The sequence below is a fragment of the Anolis sagrei genome, chromosome 3, assembly GCF_037176765.1.
Source record: "Anolis sagrei isolate rAnoSag1 chromosome 3, rAnoSag1.mat, whole genome shotgun sequence".
NCBI classification, from domain to species: Eukaryota; Metazoa; Chordata; class Lepidosauria; order Squamata; family Dactyloidae; genus Anolis; species Anolis sagrei.
In genome coordinates, this window is record NC_090023.1 from 72,088,118 (window position 1) to 72,111,743 (window position 23,626).

General features: G+C 41.1%; 1 protein-coding gene across 2 annotated transcripts in view; it reads right to left on the reverse strand.

Annotated features, from left to right (window-relative positions):
* The window catches only part of KCNJ6 (potassium inwardly rectifying channel subfamily J member 6), a 189,630-nt gene that overhangs the window by 30,544 nt on the left and 135,460 nt on the right, over positions 1-23,626 (reverse strand). For both annotated transcript variants that reach the window (XM_060770338.2, XM_060770339.2), the window contains one exon: positions 11,222-12,142. In XM_060770338.2, coding sequence (XP_060626321.1) covers positions 11,222-12,119 — 898 coding nt within the window. In that variant the 5' untranslated portion in view covers positions 12,120-12,142. The remainder of the gene's footprint in view (positions 1-11,221; positions 12,143-23,626) is intronic.

The following is a 23,626-nucleotide window of genomic DNA, read 5'->3' on the forward strand; positions in this document are numbered from 1 at the left end:
CAGAACCGTTTAGGGCTTTAAAGGCCAAAGCCAGCACTTTGAATTGGGCCCGGTAGCTAATCGGTAGCCAGTGGAGCTGGTACAGCAGAGGAGTTGTATGCTCCCTGCACCCTGCTCCTGTTAATACCATGGCTGCCGCCCGTTGGACTAGTTGGAGCTTCCGGGCCGTCTTCAAAGGCAACCCCACGTAGAGAGCGTTGCAGTAGTCAAGGCGGGATGTAACCAGAGTGTGGACTACCGTGGCCAAGTCAGACTTCCCAAGGTACGGTCGCAGTTGGCACACGAGTCTTAACTGTGCGAATGCTCCCCTGGTCACCGCCGAAACCTGGGGATCCAGGCTCAACGATGAGTCCAGGATCACACCCAAACTGCGAATCTGTGTCTTCAGGGGGAGTGCGACCCCGTCTAACACAGGCTGTAACCCTATACCCTGTTCGGCCCTGCGACTGACCAGGAGTACCTCTGTCTTGTCTGGATTCAATTTCAATTTGTTCGCCCCCATCCAGACCGTCACAGCGGCCAAGCACCGGTTCAGGACCTCGACAGCCTCCTTAGTAGCAGGTGGGAAGGAGTGACAGAGTTGGACATCATCTGCGTACAGATGACACCGCACCCCGAAACTCCGGATGATCTCGCCCAGCGGTTTCATGTAGATGTTAAACAACATGGGGGATAGTATTGAACCCTGAGGAACCCCACAAAACAAAGGTTGTGGGGTAGAACAGGAGTCCCCCAGTAACACCTTCTGAGACCGGCCCTCGAGGAATGACCGGAGCCACTGCAAAGCAGTACCTCCGAGACCCATTCCCGCGAGGCGTCCCAGAAGGATACCGTGGTCGACGGTATCGAAGGCCGCTGAGAGGTCGAGTAGCACCAACAGGGACACACTCCCCCTGTCGAGCTCCCGACGGAGATCATCCACTAAGGCGACGAAGGCTGTCTCGGTACCATGCCCCGGCCTAAAGCCAGACTGTGCCGGATCCAGATAATCCGTGTCTACCAAGAATGCCTGGAGTTGTGAGGCCACCACACGTTCCATGACTTTGCCCAAAAAGGGGAGATTGGAAACAGGCCGATAGTTAACCAATTGAGTGGGGTCCAGTGATGGTTTCTTCAACAGCGGTTTTATCACAGCTTGCTTTAAGTTGGCTGGAAATATGCCTTCCCGGAGGGAGGCATTAACCACCACCTTAACCCACTCGGCCAATCCCCCTCTGGCCTCCTTTAGAAGCCAGGATGGGCAGGGGTCTAGGATGCATGTGGTAGGTCTCATTCCTCCAAGCACCTTGTCCACATCCTCGGTTTGAACTAATTGAAATGAATCCATCAAAATTGGACAAGCAGATGCTCGTGTTACATCCTCAGAGACTGCCGTTAATATGGTGTCCAGTCCAGAGTGGATCAAAGCGACTTTGTCTGCAAAGAACTGAGCAAAGGCTTCACAGCGAGCTGCCGAGTCATGAGGGCACCCATCCTGAGTGGTGGGTTTTAACAGGCCTCTGACAACTCGGAACAGTTCGGCCGGACGGTTCTTTGCAGACGCAATAGTGGCTGCAAAGAAAGTTTTCTTTGCGGCTCTTATTGCCGCGGCGTATGACCTTAAAAAGGACACAAACCGTGTTCGATTTGGCTCGCTCGGATCCGAACGCCACACGCCCTCTAGTTCCCTCTTCTTTCGCTTCAACGCCGCCAGCTCCTCAGTAAACCAAGGGGCTGGTTTAGTTCGGCTACTTGAGAGGGGACGTTCTGGAGCGATCGTGTCTATTGCCCTAGTCATCTCCCCATTCCAGAGAGCGACCAGGGCATCAACAGGATCACCAACCGAGGTGGCGGGAAATTCCCCAAGAGCCATCAGGAATCCCTCCGGATCCATAAGCCTCCTGGGGCGGACCAATTTAATAGGTCCTCCACCTCTGCGGAGGTTAGGGGGTGTAGTAAGTCTAAAGCTGACCAGGTGGTGGTCGGTCCATGGCAACGGAGAGATGGATAACTCCTCAACACCACCACCTTCCTCCCATCCCTGACAGAAAACCAAGTCCAATGTATGTCCAGCACTGTGGGTGGGGCCAGATACTTGTTGGGACAGCCCCATGGTCGCCATGGTAGACATGAAGTCCTGAGCCGCTCCCGTTAGGGCAGCCTCGGCGTGGACATTGAAGTCCCCCAGCACAAGCAGCCGTTGGGACTCCAATGCCAGGTCCGAGACCACCCCCGCTAGCTCAGGTAGGGAGACTGTAGTGCAGCGAGGTGGACAGTACACTAGCAGAATCCCTAATCTGTCCCGGTCACCCACCCTCAGGTGGACGCATTCAAAATTTGTTGACTGCGGGATGGGGGTCCTGGTCAGAAGAATGGAATCTCTGTAGACTACTGCAACCCCGCCTCCCCGCCCTCCGGATCTCGGTTGGTGCTGCACAGAGAACCCGGGTGGACAAAGCTGGGTCAAATTTACACTTCCTGCTTCGTCCAGCCAGGTCTCTGTGATGCACGCCAGATCTGCCCGTTCATCCAGGATTAAATCTTGGATGAAAGTTGTTTTGCCATTGACAGATCTGGCGTTCAACAGCACCACTTTCAATCCTGAGGGACCGCCAACCTGGTTACACCTACTTACCGTATCAGGAGACCGATTTGGAATTACTAATGTTGTTCCACGTTCCCTAGGCCGAATTAAAGGTCTCCCTTTCCCGTATCTCCCCTTCCCCACCACGACTTCTATGGGGGCTCCTCGGTTAACGGAAGCCTCTCCCTCCTCCATGACGCATTCAACACCTATAATAACAACCCAAGGATCATTGTAGATTGTTTGACATATTACAGTTCCAGTTTGCCATGGCTTTGCCTTCCAAGCGTTTCCCGTTCCTATTATATTATATTCGGGTCCCCCTGAGCTACTCCATTCCCTCTGACCCACATATACAATTAGCAACCAAATTAACAGGTGCCAAGGAGTGGATAATGACATGAGTAACAGTTGTTAAGCACAGTCAAGGGTTGGTTAAGGCTCTTGGAGTACAGATGGAGACTTATGTCAACACACACGATAGAATAACAATTAAAATGCGGTGGCTTGACAATTAACCCCGAAGTGTTTAAATAAAGTGTGTCATGGAGGCCTAATTCAACGCTAGATGTATCGAATCAGTTAAAGTGCTAGAGTTGGTTAAAGTGCCACAGAAAAAGTAATTTAAAGTGCTAATGGCATAAAGTGCTAAGATCACGCAATTAATGGAATGCTCCGCATACCCAACTGAACTTAGACAGCACAGTTGAGAAGGTGGTCATACAATCAGGGTTAGTTAGCACCATCAGAAGAGGTCAGCACAATTAAGATGATCAGCACAGTTTATGATAGTGGTCAATACAATCAGAGATGATTAGCACACTCGAAAAATGGATTACAAAGTCAAAAGGATCAGCACAACAGATGGGTTAACAACGAACAGCACAGTTTGTCCAGGATTGGATCAGCGAGATGCAAGGTGGCAGTAATTTGGTCACAGGTGGCCGACTCAGTCTTCCGGAGGTGGTGGGCTCTAAGTTAACGGCCGCGATGGTGGGCGGCTCGCGCCTGATGGCGGGCACACCACCCCTCCCCCCCTCACAGGATGACAATACTCGGCCGAGAGTTTTAGTAATCAACACAAGAATATAGGAGTCTCAATAGTCGGTCGGCACAGGGCTGCTGTAGGTACTCTTCCTAAGGCAAACTTGCCAGTAACATGAGGTTGGAGAATGCAGTCAGCCAACCAGATGGAAATAATACAACTCGATCAACACAAACTCGGTCGGCACAAATAGTCAGTCAGCCAGATGGAAATAATATAGCTCGGTCAACACAAACTTGGTCAGCACAAATAGTCAGCCAGATAGTACAACACAGACTCGATCAACACAGTCACACAGCCTGATGATGACAACACAGTTCAATCAAAACAGGGCCGACTCAAGCCGGAGCCGATGAAGGCCGAACTGAACCAGCAGAGGGCCGGTGCGATGGAGGACGGGGGTCTCGAAGGTCGGAGTAGCAGCTGCGGGCGCCTCACTGCAGACGGGCCGCGGAGCAGGCCGGACCACGCATTAGGCCCCGGCTGCGACAGATGGAGGATCGCGGCCCGCCTCCTCTGGAAGACCAGGCGCGGCCGCGCGGCAGCAGGGACGCCGAGGTCGCGTCAGCTCGGCGCAGCAGGGCTTTTTGTGTTCACAAAAAGCAGCTACACAATAGTTCTCCAGGGAGCTTTCCCCTTGCCATATCCCACGAGGTGAAGCATCCACTGCCTGGCTTCCCCAGTTGTTGGCTATGGGATGGCATATGTTGGTCCTACTCTGCTTGTGTCACAGTGCCCCATTGTAAGTAGTTTGACATCATGGAAAGGGAGCCAGCTGGCTCTGTGGCACAAGTAGAGTAGGACCATCATACAAGGGGCAATTTAGCTTATCTGATGAGGTGTAACACTTAAGCAACTGTACCACATTAGCATTCATATCCTTCCCTGGATTTATGTAGCATATTATCATGGAGGTAAGAATTTGTAAAATTGGTAATTATTTTTGGACTCCCCTTGGCAGCCAAGGAAAAAAAGCATTTTACGGATACATTGATGCTAGTAAAATGTAATTTTACAATAGAGCTTTCCAAACTCTGTGTGTTGTCAGCAGTGTGTAGATGTGTTACGTGAATGTAAGCAGACACAGTTGTGTGACGATCATACTCTACTTGTGCCACAAAGACAACTGACTCCCAATAAGCAATATACCATACATTTGAAAAGTTTTTATGAGATATGTTGTAACCCATGCATTTTGTTATTACTATTTATGTATGTATCTCTTATTGGGCTGGTTTAACCTCCAATTTGCTAATAAAACTGCATCACAAATTGATGTATGTCTAAAAAGTATGAAATCAACATGCAATGTTTGGCAAGTTCTATATTACATGAACACAATAAAAGGATAAAACACCATAAAATGATAGGATGTTTCTATGGCAGTTAAAGTGGAATGTAGCGCTATAATTGTGCAGTGTGATTGGGCCCAATGCTTTTCTAGTTGAGTCTGTTAATACTTTTCATCACAGGACAAATAGGAGCCTCTGGTGATGTAATGGGTTAAACCCTTGTGCTGGCAGAACTGCTGACCAAAAGCTCAGCGATTCAAATCCAGGGAGTGGGGTGAGCTCCCATCTGTCAACTCCAGCTTTTCATACAGGGACATGAAAGAAGCCTCCCACAGGATGGTAAAAACACCCAGGCATCCCCTGGGCAACGTCCTTGCAGATGACAAATTCTTTCACACCAGAAGCAACTTGCAGTATTCTCAATTTGCTCCTGACACAGGGAAAAAAAGCACAGGAAATATGGGAAACATATGAAATTATTCTGTAAGGGAATCTCAAGCTTAATATATTTTTAGAAACTAATGAAATTATATTACTTCAGCAACAAAATACTGTCTACTCTAAATAAAGAAGATAGAAATTTCCCTTAAAAGCTTTTTGTTGGTTGAATTTACTTATTTTTCTGGTCCAGCATGTGGTTGTTTCCACTTCAAAACAAATAGATTCCACAGGGTATAAATAGATACTAAAGCCATTAATATGTATGAAGATATATTCAAATATGTTATATAAATTAATTAAAAAAGTTACTAACTTAAAGTTTAGAAACAAGTTTCTTCCACATTCAGAATTCACTGCTCTCTCTTAAGTGTCTCAGTTGTCTTTCTTTTCATGTTGTGTCTGATTTTTGACAACTATTTATAAAATGAACTCATCATGTGTGTGTGTAAATATGCTTCCCTAATTCCAAATCTGTCTCCGTGTTTTCAGCCCTCCTTCACATTCCTTGTAAATGCTGCCGTGTTTTCTCTAAAACAGATTATTTTGCTTATCATTCTGATGTCACAGCAAATGTTGGCATTTTCCATTTTTAATAATACAGTAAAAACAGTTTTAGCCAAATATAAGATATAATCTGAATTCAGTAGATTTCATTAATTTTTCCCTATAACTTCTAAACCATCCTCTTTTATTAACTTTGATATTCCTATGAAGACATTAAATCCAGGAACCTTGTCAATTAAATACAACAACATTTCATTTTAAACTTTGATGTCTTATATTTCTAGTCCAGTATGGACTTCAGACAGAATGAATTTTTATTATCTTCAAACATTTATTGAATGAAATTGCACTTTACTGCAATTTCATCCTTGATGTCAAGTACTGAGATTATTTTCTGATAAACATAGCAATCTTTTGAGTATGCCTGCTACTTCCTTGTACTTATGTGGAAGGAATTGCAGGTCCTCTCTGGATTTTCTATTTTGGTATCTTGTTAGCCCCCGGTTTTGAAGCGGGTTAAACTACTGAACTGCTCAACTTGCTGAACAAAAGATTGGCAGTTCGAATTGGGAGAGCGGGGGTAGCTCCGCTGTTAGCCCCAGCTTCTGCCAATCTAGCAGTTCGAAAACATGCAAATGTGAGTAGATCAATAGATTCCGCTCCAGCTGGAAGGTAACGGTGCTCCATGCAGTCATGCTGGCCACATGACTTTGGAAATGGAGATGAGCACCAACCCCAAAGTCGGGCACGACTAAATTTAATGTCAAAGGGAAACTGTTACCCTTTACCTTTGGCCATCATCTCTTTTCTTGTTTTCTTGTTTGGGATGCTCTTACATAATTCTTCATATTTGCATATTTGCCCAAGCTAAGTTTCTCAGAGGACATTGGTATAAATGCCAGGTTTTCAATCACTAATTGGCCTGAAGCATCCTCAAATCACTGCTGCCACCATATATTTTTTATTCTTTTCTTTTGCTGTTTCTGGATTTTTCTTGTTCATGCCTCCATCACTTTCTCCTCCATCTTTGGCAGATGTCTAAGATCACCATCAACATGCTATGTGTCATAACAGAGACCGACCAAAATTTTCTGAATGAAACTGTTGGTGGAGATTGGTATTCATTAGTAGGAATGTGGTGGGTGTGAGAGCAACAGATTTGTTACTAGCATCAAATGTAGCATACTGATAGCCTTGTGTGTTTTTTTTAAAAAGCCTTGATCTTACTGCTAACACGATAAACTCCAAAAAATTCTGGACAGTGACTCCTACCTACATTACTCGTACTGAAATATGTAAATAAAGTTAGTTATGACTAACTTATATACTTGAGTATAATGCACCATCGAATGTAATGTTCACCTCTATATTTAAGGTGTGCATTACAAAAAAAGGAATTTCCTGTCAAATGTAATGTGAGGCAATAGTGGCCACTGTCCCATCGTCAGACCTGGTGAGAAGCTGGTGGTAGCCATCAGAAGGCTGGTGGAAAGCCATGCCACTTTGTCAGGCCTAGTGGGAAGCCAGTAGTGGCTGTGAAAAGGATGGTGGGCATCTGTGCCCCTCCATCAGGTCTTCTCAGCAGTCTTTCTATAGCCACCATCAACTTCCCACCAGCCTTTACTGCCACTGCTGCCTCTCCCTTCTCTGGGACCTCTTGCCCATGAAATCTGATGTGCATCTCAATTTTAGCAATATAATGCTGCCAACAAAGGTGCGTTTTAGACTTGACTAAATATGGTAATATGCCTAATTTACTCTTACTGGCCTTTTTTTGAGTAGAACAAACAGTGAATTCAGCCCAATGGTAAATCTTCTGAATGAATGGAGAGTTAAGTAGCCGGTTGGGAATGTTTCAGTGCTCTATATTTACTTTGAATGACAAAAGCAAAGCAAACTATGCAAATCTGAAACTGTGCCAAATTTACATAATCTATATAAGGAGAATTTCAGCTACCTTGACACAGAATGTCATGGCTTTATAAAGCTCTGAGTACAGACAGCTCTGATGTTGATAAATAAATATATCCATTTATTTGTAGGGAGTCAGAGGGACAATCATCAGCCAGTTAACGGGGTTAAATCTAAAAGTCAATCCGCTTTGCATGGTGGTAATTTATCCGATAACCTCATTGGGTATTTAAATAGCATTTTGTGTGCACAGTTTACTTCTTTTCAAGCACATTTTCCACAGCTGGTAAGCATGATTTTTATGTAACCATAAACCCTTCTGCAAACATTGCTTTTGAGCTGTCAAAAACATAAATGAAACTGCAAGCAGATGTAGATGATTAACAACAAGGAAATGAATATATCTATATACAGTAGTTAATTTCAGATTTTTAGCTTTTTAAAGCTTGAATATTTTATCAGTAAACAAACATTTTGGCATTATGGACTCTCTATTTTTGGGGGAGTCAGTATCATGCCAAACTCTTCCGATACACCAGTTCAGACATCACCAATGGTTTGTGCTCCAAGCAGTGGGGAACTTAGGGTCTAACTTGGACTGGTGGGATGGACCTGCCTGCTTGAACCAAGGGGTAGATGGATACCACTTTTCCATCTCCCTCCAACAAGGAGAGCAAAGCAACATGAAATTCCTGGTTCCATCCAGATGCTACCAAGGACCTGTCTACACTAGCCCTAAAACCCAAAGGGGACCAGAAATCACTCATGAATGTTCACACAACATCCTGTGACTTTTGGTCCTTAATGAAGTGTGAACCAGACTGAACTAGTTTAGTTCCTAGTTAATCAAAGTTGAGGAGCGTTTGGAGTATTGCTAAAACTCCAGAGCGGCCCTGTAATTTAGGCAGTGTGTGGTTAGCAAACTGGCTTGAATATGAGCCACTCTGCTGCCTGTGCTGGCTAGTGCTGCTATCGGCTTTTCTTTACATTTGGGAGCACAGGGAAAAGAGGATGAACTGTGGCCATGTCATTCCCATCACTGCATCAGATGGCTGGAGAGTTGTGGGTCAGGAATAAAGCATGTGAATACTCTCACGGGCTCTGAGGCAAATCTGGAGCACAGTCTTGTTTTCTGAGTGGCCAACTCAGAAATCAATTTCCAGTTCCATTGTTAACAATTCTGTATTGCTGCATCAGTGGCCATGTTAGTTAGTGGCTTTTGGAAGCCATAGGAAAAAAAAGGATTACTCCACACTTCAGTCCATACTGAATTAAGCAGTGAGGCTAGAACTGGTCTTGTCCTCTCTATTGGATTTCTATCTGGAATATAAATGGAGTTGATTTGATTTTTCCATTAATTCTTTACAAAAGAGGACTATTGCAAAGTACAGTAGAGTCTCGCTTATCCAACATAAATGGGCCGACAGAACGTTGGATAAGCGAAAATGTTGGATAATAAGGAGGGATTAAGGAAAAGCTGATGAAACGTCAAATTACGTTATGGTTTTGCAAATTAGGCACCAAAAAACAATGTTTTACAACAAATCGACAAAAAAGGAAGTTTAATACATGGTAACATTATGTAGTAATTACTGTATTTATGAATTTAACACCAAAACATTGCAATGTATTGAAACAGCTGTGGATCTGGGCGGGAGGCAGACTGCGTTGTATAATACAGAACATTGGATGAGTGAACACTGGATAAGTGAGACTCTACTGTAGTACCAAGGGACAATAACAAAGAACACAACAACACAAAATTGTTAACACCCCACTTCATATGAAACTTTATTATTGGGGTTGGGCTCTTAATCTTTTCACTTTTAAATATGTGGGATTTACATGACATCTTCTTATAAACTTCTTGTTGCTCGGTGCTGTGAACTAGTTTTATTTGCCCTGTTCTCTCAAAGTCATAATTATAGTTCACTGTAATCATCACAATCTCTGAGCTGCATGTAGGTTGGCAATCATATTTTACAGTTTTTATTTCTTGGCAGTATTCTCAAAGCAATACATCCCTCTGAAATACAATTTTTATTGGCCGTCAGCACCTTGCATTGATATTTTAACAGGTTTTTGTAGCTGCCTCTCCTATTCCTGAGTGCACCTGTTTTTTTCCATTGTTGTCCTATGTGCTGGCTTTATGAATTGTTGATGAAATACACTTCTATAGACCCAAAGCTGATTAAGGTTTTTGTTTGGAAGGAACAGTCTGTAGTGCATGTTTACATTTTTTTTTGGTTTGGAAGAACAAATTCTATCTGTATAGTCTAGATTGATATACTCCTGAATTCATTTGGTCACTTTTTTTTTACTTCTTGCTCCCATTGATATAATGAGTAGGATATAATGTCAATCAAACTGAACTTTTAATATGCTGTAGAGTGAATCCAAAGTCAATTGTTCAGAAATCTCATTGACTGTGGGGAGAAAACCCCAATACTTAGATAAACATGACAATTTTAGAAAGTGTGATGCTGTAAAATGTATCTGATTTCTCTGACAACATATAGTTAAAATAATAACATATAGTTTGAATGGTTGGCAGAATGAACTTTAACTAAATATCAATAAATCCTGGTCTCTCAGAATCCTAATCCAATACTCAAATCATGATACCAGTCAGTATGGTCTCACGATTTGAGCACTGCACTAGGATTCTTATATACCAGGGTTTGAATTCCTACTCAGTCATGAATAACCATTGGGTGGCCTTCAGTAAGTGTCTCAAACTCAGAGGGAGGAAATGGTGAACCTCTTCTAAACAAATGCCAAGAATATGTATGACTGGGTTTTCTTCAAGGCAAAATTGACGTGATGACACATAAGTGTCAGAGTACAAATACCTCTAATTTGCTATCCTAAATCTCTCCTAGGATGTATCCCTTTTGGGCAATATATCAAACTGCAACTGTGCAGAGTGCCTGTAGTTTTTCCTGGAAGGAGGGTGCAAAAATAGGCAAAAATAAAAAAGCAACATCAAGACAAAACCAATATAATCATTCATTTCTGGCAAACAATATGTCCTTTTACTTTGACATCAATTTTATGTGAGAATAACCCCATAATTCAACATACCTTTCCAATTTTTGGTCTTCCTTGTGATAAACTGAGTATATTTGAAAGTTAGTGCAGGATCAGGTTCACATATTTATAAATGCACAAACAATACATTATTCTGACATGTTTTTACTGACTTGAATCAGGGGTTCAGAACATCTGACTCATTTTTTTTTTACTCTATGACTACTTTTTCATTCTTTTTTTATTATCACACACTTGCTATAGGAACAAGATTAACCCTGAGATCTGAGGATACACATTGTGACAAACACTGATAGCATAGCTCCTTGCATATTTATGCAGGTTACCTTTTACCTCTTATACAATGCAACATCTTCCTTTAACGTTTTAGGAGAAGTTTCAAATTACAGTAAACATGCGGAAAATAAATGTTACCTGTTGCTTCCACCATTCCTTCTAGGATTACAACTATTTCTAATTCTTCTTTGGGCAATTGGGCTTTGGAAATCTCCCAGAAAGGACTCTGTTGGTTTATTTCATGGCTGATGATCAGTGGTGAAACCAAAAACAGGCGATCGTCCCCTGTATAATAACCCACATTGATATCTGTCTGATTGAGTGGTATAAATTCTCCCTCTTTTGTCTGTTTAGACTTGATCAACTTGGCTCGTATTGATGCTTCCACAATGTGCGAATTCCTAAGATCCCCAACACGGAACATCAGACATAGCTTCCCATCTCGCATGGAAATGACAGCATTGGTAGAAAACACCAAGGTTTCAGCCCTCTTCTTGGGTTGAGAAATTTTTACAAACATACAGCCAACCATGAAGGCATTAACTATAGATCCTAGAACAGACTGAACTAAAAGCAGGATAATTCCTTCAGGACATTTGTCTGTGATGACCCGATAGCCATATCCAATGGTGGTTTCTGTCTCTATGGAGAATAAAAAGGCTGAGACAAACCCATTGAGGTTACTGACACAAGGGGTCCATTTCTTATCTCCTATGTGCTCCATATCTCCTCGGATGTATGCAATTAACCACCAGATGAATCCAAAGAACAGCCAAGTCACAGTATAAACCATGACAAATATTAAAAGGTTGAATCTCCACTTGAGGTCAACCAAGGTAGTGAAGATATCAGTCAGGTAACGATAAGTCTCTCTTACATTTCCATGGTGAACGTTGCACTTTCCATCCTTCCTAACGTATCTCTGGATTCTTCTCTTGGTACATTCTTTGTTTAAATGCTTTGGCAGATCTTCTCTGGCTTGTTTTGGCAACTTTGGTGGATGAATTGTAACAGGGCTCTCCACGTCCTGCTCCATTGAGTCTCCTTCCAGCACATTAGCTGCCGTTAAAGAAAAAGAGAGCATAAATATTTATGGAAACTACAAAATACTGATTTATCAGCACATTAATACTCACTATCTCAGTAATATGAAACAGCTAATGATTTTCTTTGGGATACTAAAGCATTAACAGCAGACTTACCAATAAAAGGACAAGTAGCTGGCTATATGATTCTTAGTTTTGCCTGATAGTTCAAATAGCCTATTTAATTTTACATTATAAATGATATATGATTACTACTATTATTTATTGCATTTGGGGGCAGGCAGGCAGAAATTTAGTCTTAATTTTTCCTATAGGAAACTGAGGCAGTTTAGGCTGAAAGGGACAGTTTAATGGTAGAGAGGGATTTCTATAAAGATTGGTCCAAGTTTTAATCCATATTGGTCTTCTGAGAAAAACTGTAACTGCTGTGTCAATGAGCAATATGGATTGGCCATGGGTTTGAAAGCTCAGTTGTATAGACCCACTATTGGGATTTTAAATTTCCGGAATCATATATTTTGCCTCCATGGATTCAGACATCCATGACTTGAAAATATTTTTATAATTCTAAAAAACTAAGCCTGATTTTGCTGTTTTGCCATTCACTATGTCATTATATATAATGGGATTTGAACACCTGTGGATTGGGTGTCCACAGGAGGTCCTGGATCCAAAGCCATTGACATACTGTACAGGGTAATGTTTTCAAGAAGGGTAGCGATTATATGGCTCCCCAGGTATTGTTGAACCAAATCTCTCAGCATCCCTGAACTATGACTATGATGGTTATGGCTTATCAGTCTTGAGGTACAAAAGCCACATCTGAATGTGCATATGATTCTCACCCCTGATTTAAAACAAATATTTTAGTGGTTTACCCTTCTTTCTTAGCCTTGGGAGCAAATTAAATTCACAAGGGAACATTAGAAAGTAACAGTAGAGGGCCAGTGTTGTTCAGTGGCTTGATTGTTGGATTAGGAAGGCCAGAGCTCAAATTCCAGTATAGTTATGGAAACCCACAAGGTGACCTGTCAGCCTCAGAAGAAGGCAATAGCACCCACTCCCAACAAATCTCACCATCTTAGGGTCCAACTTAGGGTCACCATGCATCAGAAATGACTTCAATGCATACAACAAAATTAGTAACTATTATTCATGTTGGTATCCATGCTAAATAAATATTCATGTTGAGGTATGATAAATATTGCAAAATGCAAAATGTTTCACAACATGGCATTAGTTCCTGGCAGTATTTTACTAACGGAATAGAACGGGAGCTGCATAATTATTAAGGTTTCATGTTGATAGGGATTTATCCAAAATACATCAGTTGGGTTCTGCTAGCAGTAGCTACCACTTTACCTGTGACAGGTAGTACTACCAAAATGCCTCTGCATTCTCTGGCATAGACAGAGAAACATGCTATCTATCTACATATAATGGAGTTAATTTCTTTATTGTACTTCCATCCACATGCATATGGTTTCTTTAAGCCCACTGAGGTATATTTCTGTCTTTCATACACACATTCAAAACAGCCTGTACACAAGAGACCTATTTCTGAAATGTCTCACTGCAAATGGCAGGTGAAAGTTCACATGATGAAATATTCCTCTGTAAAAATTCAGCCCAAGACATTCTGCCGAGGAAGTGAAGGACAAATCTCCCCTTTTGCACCATATTCCTCATACAAAAGCAACCAGAGGAGTAATTGAATTTTGCTTTAACGCTGGTTTGGGGACAGTGTCTGCTTACTGCATTTGGAAACAGGAAATCAGACCAAGAGATGTAGGAAAAAAGTCATGGCATATATTGTTCTTTTTCCCCCCTACACTTCATTGTCATTCCCTGTCTCCCATCGCAGCATCATTCACTTTAGTGCTAGTTCTAATCCTATAGCAAAAAAACAGTCATTAGAGAAAATACTAAGTTGGAACCCTAGGTTTTTTTTTTAAAGTGCTTAGCATTTTGGTTTGTCTGTCTATATATCTATATATATCTATATACACATAGATGTGTGTGTTTTTTTGGGGCGGTGGTGTTATTTTTTTAAAATTTGTGACAATGACATACAACCACAGTATCCATTTAATGTCTGAAAACAAAAGTAGGAGCAATTTAAGACGAGACTTTTCAAAAAATCCAATGAATGAGGTAAAAGCCTCATCTGGAAAAGCCTCCCAGGGTCTGTGAATTTAAGGTTTTCTATGACAGGTAATTTCTCAGAATCACAGTCACTTTAATTACTTAAATAATCCATTGAGTTTCCTTTGCTTTGCTTTTCTGTTTTATCTGCTGAAATAGAGATATATTTCTTTCTTGCAATAAGTATATGTTTGTTTGTTTTTGCAGTTGTTATAATGAATAGGGCATAATTGGAGGCGTATTGCTATGGGATGCTATTGTTTTCTGGAGTAGCAAAGGACTTAACAGCAAAGATTGAAAATAGATCTAGAGGTAAAGAAGCACAGCTATTTATGCTAAATATAAATGGCTGGCCACGAAGGTTTAAACCAACTGTATATATTTTTATTTTTCCAATGTTCTCGCGGCCCTTTCTTTAAACTAGTAATATATATACACTTGTTTTTCAGTTTGAATCTGAAAAACAAGTGAGATACCTAATCCAGCGACCAAATTATGTTCAGGGGGAAAACATGCCAATAACTTAATTCCTGGTATTCATATTCATCTTTTCTGCTAACTTGATCTTTACATAGCCTGTTATGTAAGCTAACACACTTTCAATATGGAAGAGGAGGAAGGAGGGAAAGGTGACTGCTTTTCCATTCTTCTGGCTTGGCCTTCACACCAGTTTTACTACAACAGGAGGGGATGATGGGTACTACGTGCTTAGGGCTAAGAAATGTCCTATCTAGGACAAAGACTGCTCTGCCTATCAAGGAGGGATAGCTATAGACCTTATCTCTTTTAACACATGGACATTTCCTTTTGTTATGGAGCCACACTCATGATGACAAAACATGAAGGCTAAGATCCTCAATAATAAGCAATGGTGGAACAGAGTAGCAGACACTGCCCTGTGTCTCTTTTTGTGTAATTCAAGGTAGCCAAGCAAATTAGGAAGATGTATAGTCGAAAGCTTTCATGGCTGGAATCACTGGGTTGTCGTAGGTTTTTTGAGCTGTATGTAAGACCTCACAACCTCTGAGGATGCTGCCATAGATGCAGGTGAAATGTCAGGAGAGAATGCTTCTAGAACATGACCATACAGCCCGAAAACGGAAGACCTCTCTTTTCCCCTCCTTGTAATAAATTGCATGGGGAAAAACACTAATGGAAGTGAGCCTGAGGATCATGGGAATATTTTTATTTGATATCCAAGTTTCCCGTCTAAACAATGTCAGGAGTATAGGGCTGGGGCAGCACAAGATATTTCGCAATTTGAAGCAGCGCAGCAAATGGCGCCCCCACCACATCCTCCATTTGAGGTTCATAGAAGCCACACGGTCATGCAAACATCTTTCCTTTACTCTGGCATTAAGGATACAATAAGAAACAAGGAATTACAAAAAGTGTCCAAATCTGCTGTGTGAGTTGGTTTCCATGAGGTCGGGCTAGCACAACCCAAGTCATTGACACATCAGCTTTTAGCAGGGCTTTCCATGGCCTTGGTTTTTGCACCAATAGCTAGTAATGCATGGAGTAATGGATAGTTATGATGAAAGAAGAAACCTCAATAGCATGTATTCTGTGGCAGGTTGTTGTAGAGAACAGAGCATTGATGTTTCTGATGTGATAACAGATGCTGGAATGTTGTTTTCCTTTTCTGGCTTTGTTTTTCTATAGTGTAGATAGAGTTAAGCTTGCAAAAATTTCTAGAGGGAGGCAAATTGCTTCCAAAAGGACATGCTCCATTTTTTTAATTGCCTCAGATCTTTTTTCAGCTGTCAAGAATATACCTGCCTTGCATCACCTACTTATTTCAAAGTAAAGATAAAACTTCAGCATGCAGTGAAATCCCTGTGTTTGGTTGTCAACCAATATATATAGCATTGAAAAAACCCTTGATGTTACAGTTGGTACAGCAGCTCCTACACAGATCTATTGCTCTATATTACATAATGTAGTATAATCAGAGCACAGAAGAAGATACCTATTAGCATGGCCACCGTGAGAGTCATGGTCTCAAAAATATTTCTTACCTCTTATTATGATGCTGAAAGTTCAAAGGAATTTTCAACTGCAATGATTCTGAAGACCCAGTATAAGTTGTTATACCTTTACCTGTACTACCTCCTCCCTTATTTTTCTCTCATTTTGGTCCCCTCTACTTTTGTCCCCTTTCCCTGCAAATCTCCAGACTGTAGAACAGCTTTCAAACAAAATGCTGTTATACCCATTTAACTCTGTTGAGTGTGAAGGTGTCCGATGGCCAAGTGTTGACAGTTTAGATTCCTTTGGATGAGAGAATGTACTGAGGAATTTTGGTGGTTTTGTGATACCTGTTTATTTATAAAGCAAAACATATCTAGAGCAAACTCTTAAAGCAGACTGGAGGACCTTTAATTCTACAGAAGCTCTTCAAACAGAGCAATTGTACTCTAAGGGAGTTTTCCCTTCAGTAAACTTAGAGTTGTCTCTCTCACAAACACTGTCTCCGTGCTCCAATCTAAGTGTAAACATTCCTTCCATCTCTCCTCTGTGTTCTTTTTATATTGATTTGTTGTCTGTATGATTTTGACACTTCAGTTCAGCTGTCTGGTGTTGTGGTCCCGATTGTTCAGGCTGGTTGATAACTGATATGCAACCAGTTCACAAAAATGTTATCATTTTACTGTCAATGGATAGGAGTTACAAAAGAATTGTTATTTTGTTGATGCCCTGGTTTAACAGTATTCTGACTGTAGAAATGACCCTAAGAGCCCTTTCACACAGCCCTATAACCCAGAATATCAAGGCAGAAAATCCCACAATATCTGCTTTGAACTGGGTTATCTGAGTCCACACTGCCATATATCCCAGTTCAAAGCAGATAATGTGGGATTTTATTCAGCTGTGTGGAAGCGGCCTAAGGCCTTGTATAATGTTGTAATGTGTTTGTATGTTTTCGGCATCAAATTGCTGCTGTTGTCCCCCTCTAGGGGTTGAGAAGGATGGGGTAGAAATGTTGTAAATAATAAAGGGAGGTTAGTTTTATTCCAGGTCCCGATATATAATGAATAACACAATTTTAGGACTGCAAGAGTTTAATGGTCACCATCTCACATGAAAGCTCATTTCCCTCCCCCCGCCACAATATGCTAACTGGGGGCACTTCCACACAGCACTAAATCATAGGGGCAAAAAATCCCAGGACTTCAGAAGAGGTCCACATACAGACCTGTTGGCCCTGGGATTTCTGCCTCCATTGTCTAGATGCTTTGCTGTGAGATTTAGAGGCTCCCAAGATGGCTGCCATGGGACTTCTGCCGGAAACTTCAGCATGTTTTTAAAACCTCAGGATGAGGATACGTGAAAAATCACTGCAGTGAATCACTGAAAAAGTTCTGTTCTTTGTCCTGACCAGAGAAAATGTGCCTTCCACACATTTCATAAAGCTTCTGTCACACAAAGTTTTCACATTCTACTCAATTGTCACCTTCTTTGTAGAAACCAACCAATCAGGAACAAACATTTAAAACCCAGGAACAAACCCAGACAAAATATCCCATGATTTACAATTGCAGGGGCATGCAGACAGGCGAAGATCTGCATATTCAGCTTAAAATCACGATATTCCTGCACCTGGAAATCTCACGTTTTTTGGCTTTTGCAGTGATTGCTTCTGCATTTATAGGGAACAGCATCTGGCCACCCTCCTGTTTGCTGCGGAAGCTCTTGGGATAAAGATACTGTCTGGACGGGAACTATGTTTAAAAATTAACCTGCAGTTATTTTCTCTATTTCATTCACTTGATTTATACCAAGTCAAAGCACACCTTTGCTTAAGGCTGTTTAATGTATTTTGTTTAATGCATCACATGTCAGTAAGTGATATCCCTTTTATTCACTGGCAGAGTTTAGAGAGAAACCAGCTGGATTTTCATTTTTCCATCCAGAGCTAGTTATGAGCCTGAATAAACACATATTATTTAAAGATTACTCCCAAGTAATCAACAACAACAACAAAAAATAACCCGACTACATTAACAAAGGGAGACACTATCTTATCTGTGCTCACTAAATGGGAATTTTGTTTAGGATAGTATTTTTTGATAAAAAAGAGATTAATTGTACAAACTTCTACAGCTTGTAATTTGAAGATCAACAGAAAATATTTCTTCATGGAAAGGAAGCTAAAGTTAGACCCGTATTAAAATGGACCTAGACATATTAAAGACATTAGTCTGCTGGATCAAACCAAGATCTCCCTATTTTTGTCATTTTTGTAGCCACACCAGATATTACCTGAAAATCCACCTGCAAGATGTGAAAATGGTCTCTTGCTCAAACCAATCTATTGGCTGTAGACATAGATGTTCGGATTGTGTGCTTTGGCTTATGGAACTAACTTGACAAAACTGTCACAGAATTCAAGTATATTAGCAGTAGAGCTTTTCAGCATATTGGTGGAAGGGGTGATCTTGTTTGCTGAGCCAACTTTAATTTGGAGATGTTCTTTTCCAAAGAAGAGCCATAGGATGAGGAAGGAGAGGAACTCCATGGGTATTTGTGCAAATGAGAGACCGCACCAAAGACAGTTTGAAGTGAGGATATCATTAACCAAAGGATTACTGAACTGGTTTGCAAGAGAATTTCAGCTTGCCACCTAAGCGCTAATGCTACAGAGAATTTTTAAATATATATAAATAAAACATGAGCCTTTGGAGAAGAAAGAGAATACGAAGAATCCAAACTTGTAAACAGACATGTAAAAAATGGAATAAGGGGGAAATCGCAAAGAGAAATACAAATAAATAACCAGTGCTTGTTGGAGGGGTTAAAAAGAATGAAAACGTGTTTTTAGCTGTGTGCAGAGCAAGAATAATAATAGGGAAATGTATTATTTATTCATTTAAAGTATTTCTGTATTGCCTCCCAGCCTAATAGTGCTCCCAAGGTAACGAACAAATAAAAGCCAATGAAGGCAATAGAAAGATAAAACACATTAAAACAATATTTTAAAACACCTAAGAACAGTCTAAAAGGGATTCTAGGTAGGGCCACTGTGTAGAGACAATAGTAAAAAGGTAATAGGGGACAGAGGAAAGGCTAATTGTATAATACTTTCTTTCTCTCTGCCCTCTCCCAAAAGGAAAAAAAAAAGTGCTTCAATTGGTGAAAACAGAATATGACATGCAGAAGGGAGACAATTGCCCAGAATTGAGAAATAGTTAGTAAAGGAATAGCTAGCTAATTTAAATGAATTCATGTCTCCAGGGCTGGAGGTCCTGTATCTAGGAATACCATAGAAACATGCAGACGTAATCCCAGAGCCATTGTAGATCAATGAGAATTCTTGAAGAAAAGGAGAGGTCTTGTTTGATTGGAGGAACAAATATTGAGTCAATTTTCAAAAGAGAAAAAGGTGACTCAAGCTAACTTTGAAGATAGTTTGGAAGCTTCAACTGGTACAGAGACTGACAGCCAGATTATTAATTGGAGTGCCATACAGGGAGAGCACAATTTCTATGTTACGGGAGCTCCACTGTGCTGGTCTGCTTCTGGACTAAATACAAAGTGCTGGTGATTACCTATAAAGCCCTAAATGGTTTGGACCCAGACTATTTGAAAAACTGTATCTCTGTGTACCAATCAGCATGAGTGCTGCGGTCTGTGGAGGAGGCCCTCCTCTCGGTTCCACCCTCGTCACAGGTGCAGTTGGTGGGAACGAAGGAGAGCGCCTTCTCCATGATCAGTCCTCGGCTCTGGAACTCCCTCCGTAAAGAATTAAAAATGCCTCCCTCTCTCTTCTTTAAAAAAAAAAACTTTAAAAAACATATTTATGCACTTTGGCTTACGGAAAGCAGGAGGACTAATTACACCTTATATGCACCCCACCTTGTTATGTTGAACATCTACCTTCGTTAATCTGCTGTATACTATCTTAGACCCATAATTTTAGTCAAATTTTAAGAGTTTTTAAAGATCTAATATGTTAAGTGTTATTTTATTGTATCCTGTTTATATAAGTTGTTTTTTATTTGTTATTTGTATCTTCGGCATTGAATGTTTGTCAATATGTTTTACTTTGCTGTAAGCCGTCCTGAGTCCCCTTGGGGAGATAGTGTGGGCCATAAATAAAGAATTATTATTATCATCTTTGGAGGTTGCCACTTCATAACTGTAATTTTGCTATTGTTATAAGTCGTCATGTAAATATCTGATATGCAGGATGTATTTTCATTACTGGACCAAATTTGGCACAAATACCTGATATGCCCAAATCTGAATACTGGTGGGGTGGGGGAATAGATTTTATCATTTGGGAGTTGCAGTTGCTGAGATTTATAGTTTACCTACAGTCAAAGAGCATTCCAAACTTCACCAGCAATGGTATTGAACCAATCTTGGCACACAGAAGTCCCATGAGCAACAGAAAATACTGGAAGGGTTTGGTGGACATTGACCTTGAGTTTTGAAGTTGTAGTTCACCTACATGAAGAAAGCACTGTGGACTCAATGATGGGCCTGAAGCAAACTTGGCATGAATACTAAATATGCCCAAATGTGGAGTTTGGAGAAAACAGACCTTGACATATGGAGGTTGTAGTTGCTGGGATTTATAGTTCACGTACAATCAAAGAGCATTCTGAACCCCACCAAAGATGGAATTGGGCCAAACTTCCTACACAGAACCCCCAGGACCAACAGAAAACCCTGGAGGGTTTGGGGGTGAATTGACCATGATTTAGGGGAGATGCAGTTCATCTACACCCAGAGAGCACTGTAAACTCAGATGACTATGCCAAAGGGGTTCCTAAGACTATCAGAAATATGTGCTTTCTGATGTTCTTTGGCAACTCCTTTGAAACCCCCTTGCGACCTCTCCAAGGGTTCTGACCCCCAGGTTGAGAAAACGGATATGTACCCATAACTAACATGCCACCAATTGTCTGTATTATGGGGACAGGGCAGAAAGCAGCAAGAACATAGAATTCTATTACTTATATGCCACATTTGGTTTGTTTGGGTGAGCTCATAATTTTCAATATGCTACTAAACTGGATTTCAAGCTTTTTCAAGAAGCCACAATGGAAATATGGCCCAACTGAGAACTTATCTGAAAATGAATCTACATTTACTTTAACCATTACACTGCACTGGCTCCCCTCCTCATGCATTCTCTTCCCATGTACTGCCAAGTAAACATGCATATCTTCTGTACTCAGTAGTGATGAAAAAAAAAAGGAGATCTGAAAAATATAGGTAGGCCATAACAAGGAAACGTGGCTCCTTCTTCCTGGAGTGAATCAACTTGTTCACACATACCGTTATATGAAAGTTTGGCAAAGTGATGTATTTTAGAATTATCCTCATTCCATATTGATGTATGATCTTTTCAACTTGCCTATCCTATACATCCTAAAATATATCCAGCATAGCTCAGCAGGATCACAAATAATTCAAAGCTTCTACAGTTTTATGAATTCTAGATAGAAAAGGTGACTTTTCAAAAGTTTCTTTATTCTTTGGTTGGAGGAAAGGAACTTGGAAAATTCAAGTTTTAAGAAAGTATGAGGATGGTTTCCGATCTAAAACTGGAAGTGTATAAATGAGGGCTCTTTTGTCTTTCACAGTGGGAAACAGAAAATGGAATACATTTAATCTCTTTGATCTGTTGCATTTTTAGGAATACCTGAGCCAGCACTTTGAGTGTTGGACTAGGACTCTGGAGGTTCATGGCAATTGAACACACTGTGCGACTTTGGGCAAGCCACACACACACACAGCCACAGAAGAAGGCAAAGACAGACCTCTTTTGAACAACAATAAGAAAACCCCAAGATGGGATTGTCATAAATTCGAAATCACTTGAAGGCAAACAACAATATGTGTCAACCTGCTTGTTGGGCATGGGGGTGGGGAAGCACACTATTCTGTTTTTCTGGAAGGCTACTACCATGGCAGTTGGTGTTTTAACTTTTAAAGCCCTAAATGGTTCTGGCCCAGATTACCTGTCTGAACATATCTTCTGTTATAAAGCATCACAAAGCTTAAGATTGTCAGGGGAGGCCCTGCTCTTGATCCCACTACTCTTGCAAATGCCGTTGGTGGGGACGAGGGACTGGGCCTTTCCGGCAATGGCCCCCCGTCTGTGGAACTCCCTCCCTAAGGACATCAGGTTGGCTACTTCCCTCCTGTCCTTTAGAAGACAATTGGAGACTTGGCTTTGGGACCAGGCATTTGACTAGTGGACATCTGCAATATTGGATTTACCTGACTTGGTCTTGGTTTTAATTGGCATGTTTAATTTATTATTTAATGATCTGTATAATGTGTTTTAATGATTGTTACTGTTCTGACTGTAATCCTGTTTGTTTATATGCTGACAGCATCACATATGTGAGGCCGCCCTGAGTCCCCCTTTGTGGGGAGAAGGGTGGGGTAGAAATGCATGAAATAAAAAATAAATAATTAAATTTATTTAGCAGTTTGACAGATCTCTTCCAACACAAAGATAAGATGCCTGAGAGTACTGTTTCAGCCCAGCCTTCTCTTATGACGTGTTAATTTCCTCAGTCATTGGGAAAATTATTCAGTGGCTGGAAAATTACTCTGAGAATCTCTTAGGCAGTAGGGCTGTTGGCCCACTGCCTAGGGGATTCTGAGAATGGAAGGGGGGAAAGTATCTTTTTCAACCTCTTTGTAAGGTTTCCTTTCTTGCAGGGATCACACAAACAGACAACCTTCCACTTGTAACAACAACAACAACAACAACACTCTTGTATTTGTACTCTGTAAGAGAAATTGTTTGTGTATTGTTGTATGGATAAAGTCCTCTCCATGTGTGATATCAGTAGTTGGTTGAGAAGCAGAATACTGCAGTTCTGAGTAGAGCAACCCAAACGGAAAGTAGGATAATCTACACTTAAAAAGAAAGAATAGGGCTCCTGCCCTTTTAATAATTATGTAAGGCAGAGAATGTATTTATTGATCTGTTGTTATGCTTATATGCCACTTTCCCCTTTGTAAAGCATAAAGAAGCATGCAGACATTCCCCTTCCTCTCTTTTTATCCTCACAATAACATTGAAAGGCTGTTCAGATCCTAAAACAAGGTCACACATTGACTGTCAAGGCTCAATGGGAACATAGCCTAGATTGCTCAAGTCCCATTCCAAAACCTGCAGAAATCCTTGCTTTCCTTTAAATGGCTAACAAGGGGTTTCTGTTTTTCCCTTTAATTGTGTATGTGTTTACTGCAACAGTGGATGATTTTCAGGCCAATACCTGGTGCTAAAATACCTTGCAAATGCAATCTGCCACTAGGCACTCCCTTCCCAAAGACAGAGAAAGGGCCTGGAAAAATGGAGCAGATGGTTTTCTGAACA